The following is a 22,020-nucleotide window of genomic DNA, read 5'->3' as shown; positions in this document are numbered from 1 at the left end:
TAAACATTATACGCCTCATTTCCTGTATCTGTACACTGCGGATGGCTTTATTGTCATCATGTATGGTCCTATCACCGACGGTTCACTGACGGTACAACTAACTAAACAATAATCTGAACTAACCTAAACTAAAACCAACTGAGGAGGTGTAGGTAGGATATAAATTAGTTCAAAATGAGAGAGAGAAGTGAGTTTATAATAGACAATAGGTGCAGGAGTAGGCCATTCGGCCCTTCGAGCCAGCAATGTGATCATGGCTGATCATTCTTAATCAGTACCCCTTCCCTGCCTTCTCCCCATACCCCCTATCCTTAAGAGCTCTATCTAACTCTCCCTTGAACGTGCTGCCACATGCTGAAGAAGGGCCCTGACCCAAAATGTCACCGATCCATGTTCTCCAGAGATGCCGCCTGACCCGTTGAGTTTAGTTTAGAGATACACTCAGAAACAGGCCTTTCGGCCCACCGAGTCCGCACCGACCAGTGATCCCCGCACATTAACACTATCCCACACACACTAGGGACAATTTGCACTTATAACAAGTATACAAACCCAAGCCAATTAACCTACAAACCTGTATGTCTTGGAAGCCAAAGATCCCAGAGAAAACCCACGTGGCCACGGGGAGAACATACAAACTCCCGACAGACAGCTCCTGTGGTCGGGATCGAACTTGGGTCTCCGGCGCTGTAAGGCAGCAACTCTACCGCTGCGCCACCGTGCTGTCTAGTTACTCCAGCACTTTGTGTCTTCATTCTTCAAGCTGTCCAAGGAGGTAGTTGAGGCAGGTTCAGGAGCAGCATTTAAAAGAGTCTTGGACAGATACATGGATAGGAAAGGTTTAGGGTGGCATGGGCCAAATGCAGGGAAATGGGACTAGCTTAGATGGGGCATCTTGGTTGACATGGATGCGTCATGTCAAAGGGCCTGTTTCTGCACTGTAGCCGGGCAACTCTGTTTTCTGGTCCCAGAAGTGGATCTGCTATCATTCATTACAATCACTCCACTCTTTTAAATCTTTATTTATACCCTTGACCCTGTATCTGTACACTGCAGACAGCTCTTGTAATCAATCCTGTGCAGTATAGACTTTTTGCTGTGTAGAAAGGAACTGCAGATGCTGGTTTATTCCGAAGATAGACACAAATCATATCATATCATATCATATCATATATATACAGCCGGAAACAGGCCTTTTCGGCCCTCCAAGTCCGTGCCGCCCAGTGATCCCCGCACATTAACACTATCCTACACCCACTAGGGACAATTTTTACATTTACCCAGCCAATTAACCTACATACCTGTACGTCTTTGGAGTGTGGGAGGAAACCGAAGATCTCGGAGAAAACCCACGCAGGTCACGGGGAGAACGTACAAACTCCTTACAGTGCAGCACCCGTAGTCAGGATCGAACCTGAGTCTCCGGTGCTGCATTCGCTGTAAAGCAGCAACTCTACCGCTGCGAAAGTGCTGGAGTAACTCAGTGGGTCAGGCAGCATCTCTGGAGACAAAGGATGGGTGACGTTTCGGGTCGAGACCCTTCTTCAGATGAAGGGTCCTGACCCGAAACATCACCCATCCTTTTCCCCCAGAGATGCTGCCTGACCCACTGCATTACTCCAGCACTTTGTGTCTGTCTACAGTCTATTCACTGACTAAATGGCACATAACAAATAGCACCTATCTTGCAATAAATGTTATTCCCTTTATCATGCATCTGTACACCTTGGACGGCCTGATTGCAATCATGTATGGTCTTTCCACTGACTGATTAGCATGCAACAACAGCTTTTCACTGTACCCTCAGTACACATGACAATAATAATCTAAATTATAAAACACAGCAGATGCTGCAAATCTGATCTAAGCAAATGTAGGAAATACTCAGCAGGTGAGCCAGGATTGCAGAAGGGGAAAAATAATGTAACTTTGACTATCTTGTATCAAAATTTGTTCCCACGAGTGGAGAGAGCGCTCGTGTGAAATCGTTAAGGTCAATGTTTCGTTATCATATGAAATCACTGACGAGGCATTTGATTCCTCGATGACTTTCCACTGAGGTAATTCTGAAATGTCCAAAAAGCAGCGCAGTGGAAGAGTTGCTGCCTTACAGCACCAGAGACCCAGGTTCGATCCTGACCACCGGTGCTATCTGTACCTTCTCCCAGTGACTGCGTGGGTTTTCTCCTGGTTCTCTGGCCCCCCCACCACCATGGACCTACAGGTTTGTAGGTTAATTGGCTTGGGTAAAATTGTAAATTGTCCCTGGTGTGTGTAGGATAGTGTTAGTGTACGAGATGTTCGCTGGCTGGCACGGACTCGGTGGGCCGAAGGGCCTGTTTCAGCACTGCATCTCCAAAGTCTAAAGCTGAACTAATCCTCACCATTTATCCCGGTCTTCCAGAAGCGAAAAACATTTGAATGCAAAAATAATTCCCCCCCCCCCCCCCCAAAATCTGTAATTTAATTCACTTTCAACGTGCTAGACATAGAAACATAGAAAATAGGTGCAGGAGTAGGCCATTCGGCCCTTCAAGCCTGCACCGCCATTCAATATGATCATGGCTGATCATCCAGCTCAGTAGCCTGTACCTGCCTTCTCTCCATACCCCCTGATCCCTTTAGCAAAAATGGCCACATCTAACTCCCTCTTAAATATAGCCAATGAACTGGCCTCAACTACCTTCTGTGGCAGAGAATTCCACAGACTCACCACTCTCTGTGTGAAGAAATGTTTTCTCATCTCGGTCCTAAAAGACTTCCCCCTTATCCTTAAGCTGTGACCCCTGGTTCTGGACTCCCCCAACATCAGGAACAATCTTCCCGCATCTAGCCTCTCCAACCCCTTAAGAATTTTATATGTTTCTATAAGATCTCCCCTCAGTCTTCTAAATTCCAGCGAGTACAAGCCCAGTCTATCCAGTCTTTCCTCATATGAAAGTCCCGCCATCCCAGGGATCAATCTGGTGAACCTTCTCTGTACTCCCTCTAAGGCAAGAACGTCTTTCCTCAGGTTAGGAGACCAAAACTGCACACAATACTCCAGGTGCGGTCTCACCAATGCCCTGTACAACTGCAGCAGAACTTCCCTGCTCCTAAACTCAAATCCTCTTGCTATGAATGCCAACATACCATTCGCTTTCTTCACTGCCTGCTGCACCTGCATGCTTGCTTTCAATGACTGGTGCACCATGACACCCAGGTCACGTTGCTTCTCCCCTTCTCCCAATCGGTCACCATTCAGGTAATACTCTGCTTTCCTGTTCTTGCCGCCAAAGTGGATAACCTCACATTTATCCACATTATATTGCTTCTGCCATGCATTTGCCCACTCGCCTAATCTATCCAAGTCACTCTGCAGCCTCCTAGCATCCTCCTCGCAGCTAACACTGCCACCCAGCTTCGTGTCACCCGCAAACTTAGAGATGTTGCATTTAATTCCCTCGTCCAAATCATTAATATACACTGTAAATAACTGGGGTCCCAGCACTGAGCCTTGCGGTACCCCACTAGTCACTGCCTGCCATTCCGAAAAGGACCCGTTTATTCCTACTCTTTGCTTCCTGTCCGCCAACCAATTTTCTATCCACCTCAACACTGAACCCTCAATACCGTGTGCTTTAAGTTTGTACACCAATCTCCTATGTGGGACCTTGTCGAAGGCCTTCTGAAAGTCCAGATATAACACATCGACTGGTTCTCCCTTATCCACTCTACTAGTTACATCCTCGAAAAATTCTATAAGATTCGTCAGACATGATTTGCCTTTGGTAAATCCATGCTGACTTTGTCCGATGATTTCACCACTTTCCAAATGTGATGCTATCACATCTTTAATAACTGACTCTAGCATTTTCCCCACTACCGATGTTAGGCTAACTGGTCTATAATTCCCCGTTTTCTCTCTCCCTCCCTTTTTAAAAAGTGGGGTTACATTAGCTACCCTCCAGTCCTCAGGAACTACTCCAGAATCTAAAGAGTTTTGAAAAATTATCACTAATGCATCCACTATTTCTGAGGCTACTTCCACGATGCCACAGACATTTACTTTTAATAACAACTCGTCCCTGGCCTAGTTCCACATCAAGATAGTGGAGAGTATTTATTCACAAAATGCTGGAGTAACTCAGCAGGTCAGGCAGCATCTCAGGAGAGAAGGAAGAAGGGTCTCGACCCGAAACGTCACCCATTCCTTCTCTCCTGAGATGCTGCCTGACCTGCTGAGTTACTCCAGCATTTTGTGAAATAAATACCTTCGATTTGTACCAGCATCTGCAGTTATTGTCTTGAGATAATAATAATAATGATACATTTAATTTATATAGCGCTTTTCAGGAAACTCAAAGACGCTTTACAGAGCAAACAAGACAAACAAACAAAAGATTTGTCCAGACAGTGGAGATGTGTGTTTCGATTGAAAAGGGGGATGGATATGATGCTGTGTAAAATAGTTTTTCTATTCCTAGACATACTACACGACAGCAAACAACGGGTTAAAGACGAGGTGGAGCGGGTATCTCTCGTTCCCCTCTCCCCAGACTAGACTGGGGAAGGGTCTCGACCCGAAACGTCACCCCAGAGATGCTGCCTGTCCCGCTGAGTTACTCCAGCGTTTTGTGTCTGTCTTTGGAGTTGGAGACGTGTGATTGCCGAGGTTCAAAACCCCCAGCCTGCCGCCCTGCGCTGTCTCCGTTTGCAATCATGTATTCACTAACCCCCCCTCTACCAGCATCTGCAGTTATACTTTCACTAACCCCCCCCCCCCTGTACCAACATCTGCAGTTATCTTCTTATACTTTCACTACCCCCCCCCTGTACCAGCATCTGCAGTTATACTTTCACTAACCCCCCCCCTGTACCAACATCTGCAGTTATCTTCTTATACTTTCACTACCCCCCCCCCTGTACCAGCATCTGCAGTTATACTTTCACTAACCCCCCCCTGTACCAGCATCTGCAGTTACCTTCTTTTACTTTCACTAACCTCCCCCCCTGTACCAGCATCTGCAGTTATACTTTCACTAACCCCCCCCTGTACCAGCATCTGCAGTTACCTTCTTATACTTTCACTACCCCCCCCCCCTGTACCAGCATCTGCAGTTATACTTTCACTAACCCCCCCCTGTACCAGCATCTGCAGTTACCTTCTTTTACTTTCACTAACCTCCCCCCCCCCCCCCCCCTGGCCCTGGACACACAAAGCTCCCCCATCCCACCGGCTGGTTGCCAGCCAGGCCACAGTGAAACTTGTAGTGGACCTGTGCTTTGCCCGTGGCCCCATGCCCAGCCCAGCCCAGCCCAGCCCAGCCCAGCACAGCCAAGCCAAGCCAAGCCAAGCCAAGCCCAGCCCAGCCAAGCCAAGCCCAGCCCATGAGATCCTCCCCCTCTCCACATCACGCGTCTGCACGAATACACGCTCCGCCCTCACCACGTTGTTCCGTCTCTGTTTTGTCAAACACACAATATTACTCTCTTCCGCAACCTCTGTCTCCCGACACCACACCCTCCCAACAGCCTGAGCCGCCACCATTTTGTACGTTTCTGGCTAAAAAAAAACAACCCCAACCGCGTTACAAAAAACAACAACCCCCCCCCCCCCCCCCCCGTTATAATCCAGCGTCCAACACCGGTCCTGGAAAGACATTCGCGGCCCGCACTCAACCCGGTGTCTGGGAGCGACCTCCCTCCCTCACTCCCCCCTCCCTGGGTAACGTGTCTGTCTGCACAACACGTACTGGAAATATCACTTAACCCCCCCCTCCCACCCCCATCACCCCCACCAGCCCCAGCAACAACAGCAGCAACAGCAACCATGAGACTCCCACGACAAACACCGTGGCTTTTGACTGGAATTTAATGTCTACAAGCCGGGATCGCAGGCGGCATTTCCATTCAGCGGGTCAGCTTCGTTTTAGTGAAACCCTCCCCTCCAGATCAAGGCGAATGGGCGTCCATGTGAAAATACTACTGTGAGGCTCTTCTCCAGCGCGATTGGTGTGCGGCCGGGGCGTTTCGAGTGGGAATGTAAATGACCCGCACGGTCGGCGCCGCGCTGGTTGTTTGCAAAGACTGGTGAATTTCCACAGCACGCCGAGACACAACACTTGGATACATCTACACTGAACGCTGATACACTCTTGGATACATCTCCACCCAACGACGAGACACAACACTTGGATACATCTCCACACTTGGATACATCTCCACCCAAAGCCGATACACTCTTGGATACATCTACACCCAAAGCCGATACACACTTGGATACATCTCCACTGAACGCCGAGACACACTTGGATACATCTCCACCCAACGCCCGATACACACTTGGATACATCACCGAACGCCGAGACACACTTGGATACATCTCCACACTTGGATACATCTGCACCGAACGCCGAGACACACTTGGATACATCTGCACCGAACGCCGATACACACTTGGATACATTTGGGAAGCTCGGGGGTTGTTACACGGCGTCCAGTTGTGGGTTTCGCCCACGGATTGTATCCATGTGGATTCCCAGCCGAACAGCAGCGAGCGCCCCGCAACCCAGGACCTTTTGTCTGCCTCTGGATCACATTAAAACATCACCCGTCTCGCTTCTAGACCTGGGACGCGGTTTGCGTCGCCCTGCCGGTGGGCTGTATCACCGCTTGTTGTGATTGCTGGATTTTGGGGCTGTCTACTGCGCCATCTTTGAGACTCCCCCCTCCCCTCTTTCCCAACCCCCCCCCCCTCTTTTCCCTCCCCCTTTCCCTCCCTCTCCCTCCCCCCTTCCCTCCCTCCCTCACCGGGAAGGTTCCGGGGGGCTTACAGGAGATTTCATTCTCCTTTTGATCTGGTCCAGTGGGCCTGTTTTCAGGCAACCAAATTAAAACTTAATACAACCCCCCCCCCCCCTCCCCATTTCTACCGTGGTGCAGGAACAGAAAAAAAATCTTCCCCCCCCCCCCTCCCCACACTCATCGTGAGTGCTTCCTTTTAAAGTGAGAGATAGGATCGAGCATGAGTATCGAAACATTGTTGGAAGCTGCGAGGTTTTTGGAAATACAGGCGCAACAACAGAAAACACGTGGTAAGAGAACGCGTGGATGTAACATTTTCTCTCTCCTCTGACCAATGCGGATGCTTGTCTCTTGCACTGACTCGACTCCCAGTCAGAGAATCCATGTAACCTTTCATTTATCGCACGCGACTCTCTCTCTCTCTCTCCCTCTCTGTCTCTCTCCCTCCCTCTCTCTGTCTCTCTCCCTCCCTCTCTCTGTCTCTCTCCCTCCCTCTCTCTCTGTCTCTCTCTCTCCCTCCCTCTCTCTGTCTCTCTCCCACCCTCTCTCTCTCTGTCTCTCTCTCTGTCTCTCTCTCTCTGTGTCTCTCTTTCAAATGTCGCCGCTCGGATCTCGCATGTTTATTGTTACAAATGCCGACAACGTTACAAATTGAAATCATGTATAGGAGACAGGAGACGTGACGATTTTTCTGCACGTTTAAAAAAAAAGTCGTCCTGTTGCGATATTTGTATCTTTTCGCATTTTTGAATTAGTTGGGGGATTAATTGCATATTTCAAAAGTAGTCATGTTACAATATTGTGCAATATAATGTCTTCCCAACTGGTTGGGGGGATAAATTGCAATCTCATTTCAGGAACTGACAGGCAATTAAATAAATAAAAAAATACGTGTGTAAGAGCGCATAAATTAAAATTGACACGTGGAAATGTTCGGATGTTGGGTAATGCCGACAGATTGAAGCCCTTACTGTATCACACGAAGGGGAGAGAAGAAGGCAATTAATTTCCAGTATGTGTATTTGAGGAGGGGTTTTTCCCCCCCCTCTCTCTCACAAGCAGGGCGGACACAGCCGTGCACAAATACTGTAGTCTGTTTGCATAATGACGCGCCGTGGCGTGGAGAATGAGGATGTCATTCGGTAGTTCTTTATTTTGGACGCTGCCCTGTGTGTGTGTGTGTGTGTGTGTGTGTGAGTGAGGGTGAGGAGGGATTGTTAAACTCGCCGATGGGCGCAGAGTTGGGAGATAGATACAGTGTGGTGGAGGCTGGGCTGTGGTGACCTGATGGCATTTTCCCCGGATCCACGAGCTTTTGTTAATAATAGTACCAGCGGTGACGTGCCCGGCTCCTCCCCGCTGCCATGTGCGTCGGGCAAGCCTTGCCTGCCTCCTGTACAAGCCCTGCCTGCCTGTCTGATGTACATTTCACAGCAGTTTCCCCTTCGCAAGCCTGTCTGCTGCTTACATATTTACGTGCGCCGGCGCGATTTGCTCCAACTGAGCATTGCTCCAGTTTAAAGAACCTCTCTCCCTCCCTCTCCAGAATTCAAAAACCTCAAGTATTTTATTTATATATATATAAATATAAAATTAAAATAAATAAATATATAAATATAATAAAAATGTATTTGTTCAAGTATTTATACTTCAAGTATTTTATATATATGTGTGTGTGTGTGTAATACTTGAGGTATTTGAATATATACGTGTGTATATTATATATATATATATCTGTAATACTTGAAGTATTTGTTTTTATTAAAAACAAGTATTTTATTTTTATATATGTCTATAATACTTGGAATATTTGAATTCTGGAGAGGAAGGGAGAGAGATTCAGTTTAGTTTACCTAGGTACAGTGAAAAGCTTTATTTATACATACACACACACACACACACATATATATATAAACGTGTGTGTGTGTGTTATAGGTGACGTCACCTATTCCTTTTCTCCAGAGATGCTGTCTGATCTGCTGAGTTACACCAGCTTTTTGTTTCCATCTTTGGTTTATGCTGGTATCTGCAGTTCCTTCCTGCACATTATATTGTTTTATACATATAGTGTTATATATATATATATATATATATATTGTTTATATATTGTTATATAATTATATATTGTTATATATATATGTGTGTGTGTGTATATATATATATATATATATATATTTCACAAAATGCTGGAGTAACTCAGCAGATCAGGCAGCATCTCAGGAGAGAAGGAATGGGTGACGTTTCGGCCCGAAATGTCGCCCATTCCTTCTCTCCTGAGATGCTGCCTGACCAGCTGAGTTACTCCAGCATTTTGTGAAATAAATACCTTCGATTTGTACCAGCATCTGCAGTTATTTCCTTGCACTATTTTATATATATATAAATCTCTGGAGAGAAGGAATGGGTGACGTTTCGAATCAAGCCCTTTCTTCAGACAAAGTCAGGGAAAAAGGGATAAGTGTGTGAGTATATATTACATGTACACATATATTGTGGGTATATACATGTATAATATATATATATATACATGTGTGTATATATAGTGATTATATATATACATGTGCGAACATATGTGTATGTGTATATATATGGGTGTATTTGTGTATATATGCGTGTGTGTATATACGTATGTATACACACACACATATATATATATATATATACATGTGTACATATATGTGTGTATATGTGCATGTATATAGGCACACACACATATATATATATATATATATGTGGAAGGTATTTATTCACAAAATGCTGGAGTAACTCAGCAGGTCAGGCAGCATCTCAGGAGAGAAGGAATGGGTGAAGTTTCGGGTTGAGACCCTTCTTCAGACCCTTCTTCAGTCTGAAGAAGGGTCTCGACCCGAAACATCACCCATACCTTCTCTCCTGAGATGCTGCCTGACCTGCTGAGTTACTCCAGCATTTTGTGAATAAATACTTTCGATTTGTACCAGCATCTGCAGTTATTTCCTTGTATATATGTGTGTGTATGTATATATGTGTGTGCCTATATATGCATGTGTATATATGTGTGTGTCTATAAATGTGTGTATATATGTGTGTATATTATAAATATATATATGTGTGTGTGTATATATATAAATACATTATATGTGTGTGTCTATAAATGTGTGTGTCTATAAATGTGTGTGTATATAAGTATATTATATATATATGTGTGTGTATATGACTATATATGTGTGTGTGGGTTGGAATTTTACATTATACATATATTTATATAACATTCCAGCCCCATCCGCTGTAAATATAAATTCCTCCTGTTAGCTGGGCGGTGATTAAATTGGTCCAATCCCATCCTATCTGGGATATGCAAAATGTAGCTGGACTTTGGAAAGGCCACGTAACAACCCTAAAATGAAAATCGGTTAAATCTGATTGGGGGAAAAAATGCTGTGATGCCTGAGTGCTTTAAACTTGTTGATGGTTCTTCTCAGAAGAGATGATTTAAAAAAAATTAAAGGGAGTAAAGGCTTCCTTATTGTCTGGGACTTGGGCTGTTCTTGTCTTTGAAGTGATCATGGTATATTTTTTCCAAGTAAGTTTATAAATATCCATCTTCTGAATGCACGGAGGATTTCTCCTTCACTACAACACAACATTTGGAAATAATTTTTTTACCATGTTTTAAAAAAAACCAATTCTAAATAATCTTTCCATTGTGGATAGTTGTTTATATCGGAAAAGAAAATTTCAGAGCTGGAAAATCAAAAAAGAAATAGACAATAGACAAAAGGTGCAAGAGTAGGCCATTCGGCCCTTCGAGCCAGCACCACCATTCAATGTGATCATGGCTGATCATTCTCAATCAGTACCCCGTTCCTGCCTTTTCCCCATACCCCCTGACTCTGCTATCCTTAAGAGCTCTATCTAGCTCTCTCTTGAATGCATTCAGAGAATTGGCCTCCACTGCCTTCTGAGGCAGAGAATTCCACAGATTTACAACTCTCTGACTGAAAAAGTTTTTCCTCATCTCCGTTCTAAATGGCCTACCCCTTATTCTTAAACTGTGGCCCCTGGTTCTGGATTCCCCCAACATCGGGAACATGTTTCCTGCCTCTAACGTGTCCAACCCTTTAATAATCTTATATGTTTCGATAAGACCCCCTCTCATCCTTCTAAATTCCAGTGTATCTAGTCACTTCCAGCCTAGTCACTCCAGTCTTTCAACATACGACAGTCCTGCCAATCCGGGAATTAACCTAGTAAACCTACGCTGCATTGAGCAAGAAGTGAAGGGACAGTATTACTTTCGGTAGAGTTGCTGGCAATAACAGCACGAAACAGAAACAGGTTTGCAACTGTTTCCCCTGTTCTTCTCCACCTCTCCCACAGCTACTCCTTCCCCAATCTGCTGTCTCATGAGCGACAAGAGCAGAATTAGGCCATTCGGCCCATCAAGTCCACTCTGCCATTCAATCAAGGCTGATCTATCTCTCCTTCCTAACCCCATTCTCCTGCCTTCTCCCCATAACCCCTGACAACCATGCTAATCAAGAATCGATCTATCTCTGCCTTTGAAAATATCCATTGACTTGGAATTCATTGCCTCTTTCCCCCGCGGCCTTCTGCGGCAATGAATCCCTCGGATTCACCACCCTCTGACTAAAGAAATTCCACCTCGTCTCCATCATAAAGGAACGTCCTTTAATTCTGAGCCTGTGACCTCTGGTCCTCGACTCTTGCACTAGTAGAAACATCCTCTGTGGTGGTCACAAGCTGAGGTCAGAGTGTGAACAACGTTAACCCTTGCAACCCCATGCTTGGTTTTGTAGGCCATGGCTACAGCCGAAATAAACACAAAGCTTTTCATTGTACCTCGCTCGGTACATGTGACAGTAACAAACCTAAACCACAAGGACCCGCGGATTACTAGTATATGTAGGCGAGTGGCGGAATCTTGTGGGAAGGAGTCGATGAGAACGTGGGGAGAATTAAATAATTGGGAATAACATAGAATGATGGCAGTAGGTAGTTAATGGTCAGCATAGACACGATGGGCCGAAGGGCCTACTTCCTTGCTGTAATTCTCTAGCACTCGAATGCTCTCCGATAATTAGACCATTGAAAATGGGGAGGAAATAGAGTCTAAAATAATTATTTTACTGAAAAATAGTGAAGCATGTCATTAAAGTTAGACAAAGGAATAATAATCATATTCAGAGCATGATTTAAAATAATCCTGCACTGCAGTGTTGGAATACTATTTCCCACTGCAGTTCTGGAACTCACTTAGAACATTAGCGCATGGTGCAGGAACAGGCCATTCGGCCCACAATATCTGTGCTGGACATGATGCCAGGATCAACTCTTATCTGCCTGCACATAATCCATATCCCTCTATTCCCTGCATATCATAGAAACATAGACAATAGGTGCAGGAGCAGGCCATTCGGCCCTTCGAGCCAGCACCACCATTCAATATGATCATGGCTGATCATTCAAAATCAGTGCCCCATTCCTGCTTTTTCTCCATATCCCTTGATTCACTCAGCCCTAAGACCTAAATCTAATTCTCTCTTGGATCCATGTGCCTATCCAAGTCTCGTAAATGACACTCTCATATCTCCCTCCACCACCACACCTGGCAGTGCGTTCCAGTCACCCATCACCCTCTGTGTAAAAAAAAAGTTGCCCGTCACATCTATTAATCTTTGTCTCTCTCACCTTAAAGTTACGCCCTCTAGTATGTGATATTCCCATCCTGGCAAAAAGGTTGTGACTGGGCCACAGTTTAAGAATAAGGGGTAGGCCATTTAGAACGGAGATGAGGAAAAACTTTTTCAGTCAGAGAGTTGTGAATCTGTGGAATTCTCTGCCTCAGAAGGCAGTGGAGGCCAATTCTCTGAATGCATTCAAGGGAGAGCTAGATAGAGCTATTAAGGATAGCAGAGTCAGGGGGTATGGGGAGAAGGCAGGAACGGGGTACTGATTGAGAATGATCAGCCATGATCCCATTGAATGGCGGTGCTGGCTTGAAGGGCTGAATGGCCTCCTCCTGCACCTATTGTCTATTGTCCACTCTATCTATGTTTTTCATAATTTTAGATACTTCGATCAGGTTCCCCGCAACCTTCGGCGTTCCAGAGAAATACAATCCAAGTTTGTCCCTGTAGCTAATACCCCTAATCCAGGCATCATCCCGGGAAACACTCCTCTGGGCTCTTTCTGAAGCCTCTACATCCTTCCTTTAATGGGGCGAACGGAACTTAATGCAATACTCCAGGTGCAGCCGAACCAAAGTCCTACAAAGCTGCATCTAGACTTTTATACGCTTACACTCAATGACAGAACCAATGAAGGCAAGCATACCATTTGACAATAGACAATAGACTACAGGTGCAGGAATAGGCCATTCGGCTTTATCACTCCCATCTACTTGTATTGCCTTTTTGAGATCCCTCTGTACATCCATGCTGTTAAGGCTCAGGCCACTAAATCTGTATTTCCCCCTTACATTCCACCTCCCAGAGTGCCAACACCTCACACATGCTCGGAATCAACTGCATTTGCCATTTCACTGCCCATATCTGTAGCTGATCTCTACCGAGTTAGTTAGTTTTTTAAAATAATAATTTTATTTGTCATATGTAGGTTGGCACAGGACCAACTGTACAATGAAATGTATTTGACAAGACAACGGGTCACCTCAGCAGTAATATTCCAATGATAAATAAGATTAAAATGACATTAGTAAGGTAAAAAGACAATATTAAAAATAATCAACATATATGACGTGAAATATGTTTATGAGTTCAGAAGCCTGATAGTAGAAACAGTTCTTAAGTCTGGTGGTACGCGCAGCCTGTATCGTCTGCCTGACGGTAACAAGGAGAACAGCCTGCGTGCTGGGTGACTGTGGTCCCAATGCTTTTTTATACACCTATTCAAATTTAATATGTTCATAAATGATAGGAGCATAATTAGGCCATTTGGCCCATCAAGTCCACAAGGCACTACAATGGCTGATCCATCTTTCCATCCCAACCCCATTCTCCTGCCTTTCCCCCATAGCCCCTGACACCCGTACTAATCAAGTACCTGTCAATATCCCCAAAGTTTAGTATAGTTCACTTCAGTTTAGTTACATGTACCGAGCTACAGTGAAAAGCTTTTGTTGCGTGCTAACCAGTTAGTGGAAAGACTATACATAATTACAATCAAGCCATCCACAGTGTTCAGACACAGGATGAAGGGAATAACATTCAGTGCAAAATAAAGTTCAGTAAAGTTCCATTAAAGATAGTCCGAGGGTCTCCAATGAGGTAGATAGTAGCTAAGGACCAATCTCTAGTTGTTGATGGAATGGTTCAGATGCCTGATAACAGCACCCAATGTCTTGGCCTCCACCGCCATCTGCGGCAATGAATTCCACACATTTACTACCAATTGAGCTTTGCGTAGTGGAGGAGATAGAAATGTATGCGCTGATCAAACAAGACTCTGGAAGAGGTCAACTATTCCTTCTCTCCAGCAATGCTGCCTGACCCACCGAGCATTTTTCCAGTGTCTATCTTCGGTGTAAACCAGCATCTATCGGTGCTGTGCAGTTGGTTTGTTTGCTAAGCAGTGAGATGCATTAAAGTGCGTCGTACAGCTTTGGGTGACCTTTAGCCAAGGTCTGCTCAAGTGCTGACATTTAGGTGATAACCAACATCTCTCGTCCCCTGTGCTCGTGTGATAAACAGAAGCCTTGGTTTGCAGCTAAATTGGGGATGTTTTGCGGCGCTGTGCTTGGTCGGTGACGGAACCAAGAGCAGAAGGCAACTGCGTGGCCTTGCCACAGTCAACAAGGCCGACAGACGCCTTATCCTCTCGACCAGCGCGCCGCAGTTGGGAAATGTGATGTAGGAGTTGGCACCTGGCTGTCCCCATACGGAGCGCTGCAAAATGTAGAAACAAAGAACCGCAGATGCTGGCTTACAAACGAAAAGACACAAAGTGCTGGAGTAACAACGGGGCCATTAACATGCGTAGGAAGGAACGGCAGGTGCAGGTTTATACGGAAGGTAGACACAAACACTGGTGTTTTTCAACGGGTCAGGCAGCATCTCTGGAGAAAAACAATCCCAGTCTGAAGAAGGGCCTCGACCCGAAGCTTCGCCTATTCCTTTTCTCCTGAGATGCTGCCCGTCCCGCTGAGTTACTCCGGCATTTTGTGCCTATCTTTGGTGTAAACCAGCTTCTGCAGCCCCTTCCGACACAAAAAGAGCAGGTGACGTTTCAGGTCGGAACGGACCAGTCTGAAGAAGGTTTCTCACTCGAAACATCACCTCTTCTTTTTCTCCAGAGATGCTGCTTGACCCGCTGAGTTGCTCCAGCATTTTGGGTCAGGTGGGAAATATCTGGAGAACATGGAGAGGTGACATTTGGGGATGGAACCCTTCAGCGGACCCGACCCAGAAACGTCACCCATCCATGTTCTCCAGAGATGCTGCCCGACCCACTGAGTTACTCCAGCACGCTGTGTCTATCTTAAATGAACAGGATCTTTGATATCTGAAGAAGGGTCTCGACCCGAAACGTCACCCATTCCTTCTCTCCCGAGATGCTGCCTGACCTGCTGAGTTACTCCAGCATTTTGTGAATATATCTTTGATATCTTTACTTGGGGGGGAAAAAACACATGTGGAAATATCCTCTCTGTTTTTAAGATAGCTTCCCAGGGATATTTGCCAGACAGGTGCACTGATGTTAAGATGGTCATTCTGTTGATGTTTGCGTCCACTGCCTGCCGATGTGCAACCACTGCAGAGGTCAATGCACAGTAAAATAGCGGCACACGTTAAAGACTGCACTACACTGAGCGACACAAGCGTGGCTGTCAACAGCGTTGGATTCAAGAGCTAATGATGAACAAACAGTCACACTGCCCGGCATCTCAGAGTCAAGGGCAGACTTGGTATCAAGATTCTGAAGAGCAGACGGATCTTAGGGTCCAGTTAGTTAAGGCTCCCCTCGGTCATGGCTGACCATGGGTGATGCATCCTGGGTGTTGGCTGCTTGCTCCAAACCTCGGCGAGAGCAGTGTGGATGTGTGGGTCGGATGCAAGCCTGGGCGATGTCATACGGAGGACTGCAGCACGTCCCAGCCGTTGTGACGCTCCACTAAAGTCAGCCATCATCCTCCGCCTGTTCCATCGTTGTGGTCTTGGTTGGATTGCTCTTTGTCGCCAACCAACCAAGACTTAGGGTCCACGATAGGCACAAAATGCTGGAGTAACTCAGCGGGTCAGGCAGCATCTCTGGAGAAGAGGAATGGGTGACGTTTCACGTCGAGACCCTTCTTCAGACTCTGGGTTAAAATGTGGTCATAGAGTCTGAGAGCAGGAGGAATCAGAGAGGGGGAGCAGGGAGAGAGGGTGGGCAGGGGAGGGGGGGCAGGGAGAGAGGGGGGAGCAGGGAGAGAGGGGGGCAGGGAGAGAGGGGGGCAGGGAGAGAGGGGGAGCAGGGAGAGAGGGTGGGCAGGGAGAGAGGGTGGTCAGGGAGAGAGGTGGGGGCAGGGAGAGAGGGGGAGCAGGGAGAGGGGGGGGGCAGGGAGAGAGGGGGAGCAGTGGGAGAGGGGGGGCAAGGAGAGAGGGGAGCAGGGAGAGAGGGGGAGCAGTGGGAGAGGGGGGGGCAGGGAGAGAGGGGGGGGCAAGGAGAGAGGGGAGCAGGGAGAGAGGGGAGCAGCAGGAGAGGGGGGTCAGGGAGAGAGGGGGGAGCAGGGAGGGAGGGGGGGAGGGAGAAATGGGGGGCAGGGAGAGAGGGGGTTGCAGATCTCTGGTGGACCAGAGGAGGAGAACCTCTTTGAGGCAGACAAACCTTGAGGAGATTTCGTAGTAGGGCAGACCGAATGTGTGGGAAGGAACTGCAGGTGCTGGTTTGCATGGAAGATAGACACAAAATGCTGGAGTGACTCAGGGACGGGCAGCATCTCTGGAGAGAAGGAGTGTGGTCCGAGTGGACAACTCCCTGAGAGTGGCGACACAAGTAGACAGAGTGGTGAATAAAGCCTGATTGTTTGCTTGCCTTTATTGGTGACCTCTTTTTTGTAAATCAGCATCTGCAGTTCCTTGTGCAGGAAGGAAGATTGACACTAAAACCTGGAGGGACTCAGCGGGCCGAGCTGACCCACTGAGTTACTCCAGCTTTTGGTGTTTATCTGCAGTTATTTGTTTCTCCTCGTGTTAAGGCGTTGCTCACAGGAGGAGTGGAATTGATGAGTGGGTGGTGATTGTTGATGCAAATGGACTTAATTTAATCTTAGGCCGGCACGGTGGTGCAGCGGGTAGAGCTGCTGCCTCACAGCGACAGAGACCCGGCTTCGATCCAGACCTCAGGTGCTGCCCGTGTGGAGTTTGCTCGTTCTTCCTGTGACCGTGTGGGTTTTCTCCGGGTGCTCCGGTTCCCTCCCACATACTAAAGACGTGCGGCTTCGTAGGTTAAATGGCCCTTTGTATGTTGCCCCTAGAGTATAGGGCGTGGATGAGACAGTGGAATAACATAGAACCAGTGTGTATGGGGTGATCGATGGGCGGCATGGATGTGGTGGGCCGAAGGGCCTGTTTTCATGCTGTATCTCCAATATAAAAATTCACTGGTCTAAGAAAAGGATTGATCCTTACTCCTGGCCAGTGGTCCTGCTAGTTTTGACAAAGTATTGTTGCAGCTGTATAAGACGTTGGTGAGACCGCATTTAGAATATTGTGTTCAGTTTTGGGCACCATGTTATAGGAGAGATATTGTCAAGCTTGAAAGGGGTCAGAAAAGATTTACGAGGATGTTGCCAGGACTAGAGGGTGTGAGCTAAAGGGAGAGGTTGAGTAGGCTGGGTCTCTATTCCATGGAGCACAGGAGGATGAGGGGAGATCTTATAGAGGTGTATAAAATCATGAGAGGAATAGATCGGGCAGATGCACAGAGTCTCTTGTCCAGAGTAGGGGAATCGAGGACCAGAGGGCATAGGTTCAAGGTGAAGGGGAAAAGATTTAATAGGAATCTGAGGGGTAACTTTTTCACACAGAGGGTGGTGGGTGTATGGAACAATCTGCCAGAGGAGGTAGTTGAGGCTGGGACCATCCCAACGTCTAAGAAACAATTAGACAGGTACATGGATAGGACAGGTTTGGAGGGTTATGGACCAAGCGCAGGCAGGTGGGACTAGTGTAGCCGGGACATTGCTGGCCGGTGTGGGCAAGTTGGGCCGTAGGGCCTGTTTCCACTGTATGACTCCAGGTCTCTATTTTCGACCTGAAATTTTAGTTCTGCTTTCCTTCTCACTGGTGCAGCCTGACCTTCCGAGTGTTTCCTGCATATTCCGCATTTGTTTTTGACTTCCAGCATCCGCACTGTTGGTTTTCAGCCCTGCCTGGAAGCCAGGCGGCCCGGCCCGTGAGTGAACTGGACTGGCTCCACCTGTGGGATGAACTGACCTGTCGGTCATCAATGCTGCTGAGGTGGCAATCTGATCAGTGGGCAGTTTGAGAGTTTTGTTTAGTTTGGCAGTAGCAGACAGCACGCAAACCGATCCTTCAGCCCGCTGAGTCTAGGCCGGCCATCGCCCACCCGTTCACGCCAGATCCGTGATATCCCACTTTCACATCCACTCCCTACCCACGAGGACAGTTTTACAGAGGGGCCAATTAACCTCCAAACCCGCGCGTCTTTTGTGGGATGTGGGAGGGAAACCCACGCGGTCAGTCACAGGGGGGAACCAGTAAACTGCACAAAGTATGGATCGAACCGGGGTCTCTGTTGCTGTGAGAGGCAGCGGCTCGTCTCGCTGCGCCAGCGGGCCACCTGAGTGCTCTGAATCAGCGGGGAGACAATAAGAAACTTTACTTGAGAGACACAGAGCAGAAACAGACCTTTCGGCCCACTGAGTCCACGTTGTCCAGCAATCTCCCCGCACACGAACACTATCCGACACACGGGGGACAATTTTACTGCGCCACTCCATGTCAACGATACGATTGTTCTATTGATATTTAGGTGTGCGTCAGGTGCCTCAAAAGAGGAAATACTTCTAGCGCTCCCATGATGCAGTATTTCTGTCAGTATCATCCTCTTCGTCGGCTAAATGACAAACGTTGCTCCCTCTCCCTCCCCATTCCCAAGAGGTTTGGGTTGGGGTTTATTGGGTAGAGTAGCGCAGCGGTAGAGTTGCTGCCTCACAGCGCCAGAGCCCCGGGTTCCATCCTGACCACGGGCGCCGTCTGTACGTAGTTTATACTTTCTCCCCGTGACCTGCGTGGGTTTTCTCCGGGATCTCCGGCTTTCTTCCAGGCTCCAAAGATGCAGAGGTTAGTAGGCTAATTGTCTTCGGTGAGATTGTAAATTGTTCCCAGTGTGTGTAGGATAGTGTTAGTGTGGCATGGCCGCTGGTCGGAGCGGACTCGGTGGGTCGAAGGGCCTGCTCCCGCACTGCGTCTCTAAACTAAACTGAACTAAACCAAACTAAACTAACATGAACAGATACTATGAGGTGATTTCTCTTGTTTCTGCTGTCTGAGTCGACGTGAAGTGTGAACATTTTGAAGCATGTAACTTGTGTAAGAAGTTTCAGTGATTTTGCTTTTCGTTCTTCCAAGTATTTCACTCTCTTAGAGGTCTGTCGCTAATTGTTCTGCTTGTATGATGGATGTTCTGTGGATAGTTATAAGTATTCTGCTTGGTTTTGGCCAACCTTGATTTCTCTAACTTCAGGTAGTCCCTCGTTCCCTCTCTCTCTATCCCTCCCCCACCCAAGTCACACCAGCTTCTCGTTTTCACCCCTCAAACAGTTGGCAAGGACCTGTTTCCTTTATCATTGCTACCTTTTGACATATCTTTCATTCATTGTTCTTTATCTCTCCACATCACCGTCTGTATCTCCCGTTTCCGTTTCCCGTGACTTTCAGACTGAAGAAGGGTCTCGACCTGAAATGTCACCCGTTCCTTCTCTCCAGAGAGGCTGCCTGTCCCACTGAGTTACTCCAGCATTTTGTGTCGAACTTCGGTTGAAACCAGCATCTGCAGTTCCTTCCTACACATTTCGTCTGAACCACGTTTAGTTTAGACAATAAACAATAGACAATAGACAATAGGTGCAGGAGTAGGCCATTCAGCCCTTCGAGCCAGTACCACCATTCAATGCGATCATGGCTGATCACCCTCAATCAGTACCCCGTTCCTGCCTTCTCCCCATACCCCCTCACTCCGCTATCCTTAAGAGCTCTATCCAGCTCTCTCTTGAAAGCATCCAACGAACTGGCCTCCACTGCCTTCTGAGGCAGAGAATTCCACACCTTCACCACTCTCTGACTGAAAAAGTTCTTCCTCATCTCCGTTCTAAAGGGCCTACCCCTTATTCTTAAACTGTGGCCCCTTGTTCTGGACTCCCCCAACATTGGGAACATGTTTCCTGCCTCTAATGTGTCCAATCCCCTAATTATCTTATATGTTTCAATAAGATCCCCCCTCATCCTTCTAAATTCCAGTGAATACAAGCCTAATTGCTCCAGCCTTTCAACATACGACAGTCCCGCCATTCCGGGAATTAACCTAGTGAACCTACGCTGCACGCCCTCAATAGCAAGAATATCCTTCCTCAAATTTGGAGACCAAAACTGCACACAGTACTCCAGGTGCGGTCTCACCAGGGCCCGGTACAACTGTAGAAGGACCTCTTTGCTCCTATACTCAACTCCTCTTGTTATGAAGGCCAACATTCCATTGGCTTTCTTCACTGCCTGCTGTACCTGCATGCTTCCTTTCAGTGACTGATGCACCAGGACACCCAGATCTCGTTGAACATCCCCTCTTCCTAACTTGACACCATTCAGATAATAATCTGCCTTTCTATTCTTACTTCCAAAGTGAATAACCTCACACTTATCTACATTAAACTGCATCTGCCATGTATCCGCCCACTCACACAACCTGTCCAAGTCACCCTGCAGCCTTATTGCATCTTCCTCACAATTCACACTACCCCCCAGCTTAGTATCATCTGCAAATTTGCTAATGGTACTTTTAATCCCTTCATCTAAGTCATTAATGTATATCGTAAATAGCTGGGGTCCCAGCACCGAACCTTGCGGTACCCCACTGGTCACTGCCTGCCATTCCGAAAGGGACCCATTTATCCCCACTCTTTGCTTTCTGTCTGTCAACCAATTTTCTATCCATGTCAGTACCCTACCCCCAATACCATGTGCTCTAATTTTGCCCACTAATCTCCTATGTGGGACCTTGTCGAAGGCTTTCTGAAAGTCGATGTACACCACATCCACTGACTCTCCCCTGTCAATTTTCCTAGTTACATCCTCAAAAAATTCCAGTAGATTTGTCAAGCATGATTTCCCCTTCGTAAATCCATGCTGATTCGGAATGATCCTGTTACTGCTATCCAAATGCTCAGCAATTTCGTCTTTTATAATTGACTCCAGCATCTTCCCCACCACTGATGTCAGACTAACTGGTCTATAATTACCCGTTTTCTCTCTCCCTCCTTTCTTAAAAAGTGGGATAACATTTGCTATCCTCCAATCCACAGGAACTGATCCTGAATCTATAGAACATTGAAAAATGATCTCCAATGCTTCCACTATTTCTATAGCCACCTCCTTAAGTACCCTGGGATGCAGACCATCAGGCCCTAGGGATTTATCAGCCTTCAGTCCCATCAGTCTACCCAAAACAATTTCCTGCCTAATGTGGATTTCCTTCAGTTCCTCCATCACCCTAGGTTCTCCGGCCCCTAGAACATTTGGGAGATTGTGTGTATCTTCCTCAGTGAAGACAGATCCAAAGTAACGGTTTAACTCGTCTGCCATTTCTTTGTTCCCCATAATAAATTCCCCTGCTTCTGTCTTCAGGGGACCCACATTTGCCTTGACTATTTTTTTCCTCTTCACGTGCCTAAAAAAACTTTTGCTATCCTCCTTTATATTATTGGCTAGTTTACCCTCGTACCTCATCTTTTCTCCCCGTATTGCCTTTTTAGTTAACTTTTGTTGCTCTTTAAAAGAGTCCCAATCCTCTTCTTCCCACTCTTCTTTGCTATGTTATACTTCCTCTCCTTAATTTTTATGCTGTCCTTGACTTCCCTCGTCAGCCACAGGTGTCTCTTACTCCCCTTAGAGTCTTTCCGCCTCTTTGGGATAAATTGATCCTTAGAGATACTAAGTGCGGAAACAGGCCCTTTGGCCCACCGTGTCCGCACCGACCAGCGATCCCCGCACACTA

The 22,020-nt window shown here is 46.9% G+C and overlaps 1 protein-coding gene across 1 annotated transcript in view; it reads left to right on the top strand.

The window, feature by feature from the left end:
• The first annotated feature begins 6,916 nt into the window (after window positions 1–6,916).
• mnta (MAX network transcriptional repressor a) overlaps window positions 6,917–22,020 on the top strand; it is a 124,198-nt gene continuing 109,094 nt past the window's right edge. The window contains exon 1 of the mRNA XM_078422090.1: window positions 6,917–7,076. Within this exon, the coding sequence (XP_078278216.1) occupies window positions 7,007–7,076 (70 nt within the window). The 5' untranslated portion in view covers window positions 6,917–7,006. The remainder of the gene's footprint in view (window positions 7,077–22,020) is intronic.

Source organism: Rhinoraja longicauda, chromosome 26, assembly GCF_053455715.1.
Source record: "Rhinoraja longicauda isolate Sanriku21f chromosome 26, sRhiLon1.1, whole genome shotgun sequence".
In the NCBI taxonomy this organism is placed as follows: Eukaryota; Metazoa; Chordata; class Chondrichthyes; order Rajiformes; family Arhynchobatidae; genus Rhinoraja; species Rhinoraja longicauda.
This window is presented reverse-complemented; position numbering and strand designations above follow the sequence as displayed.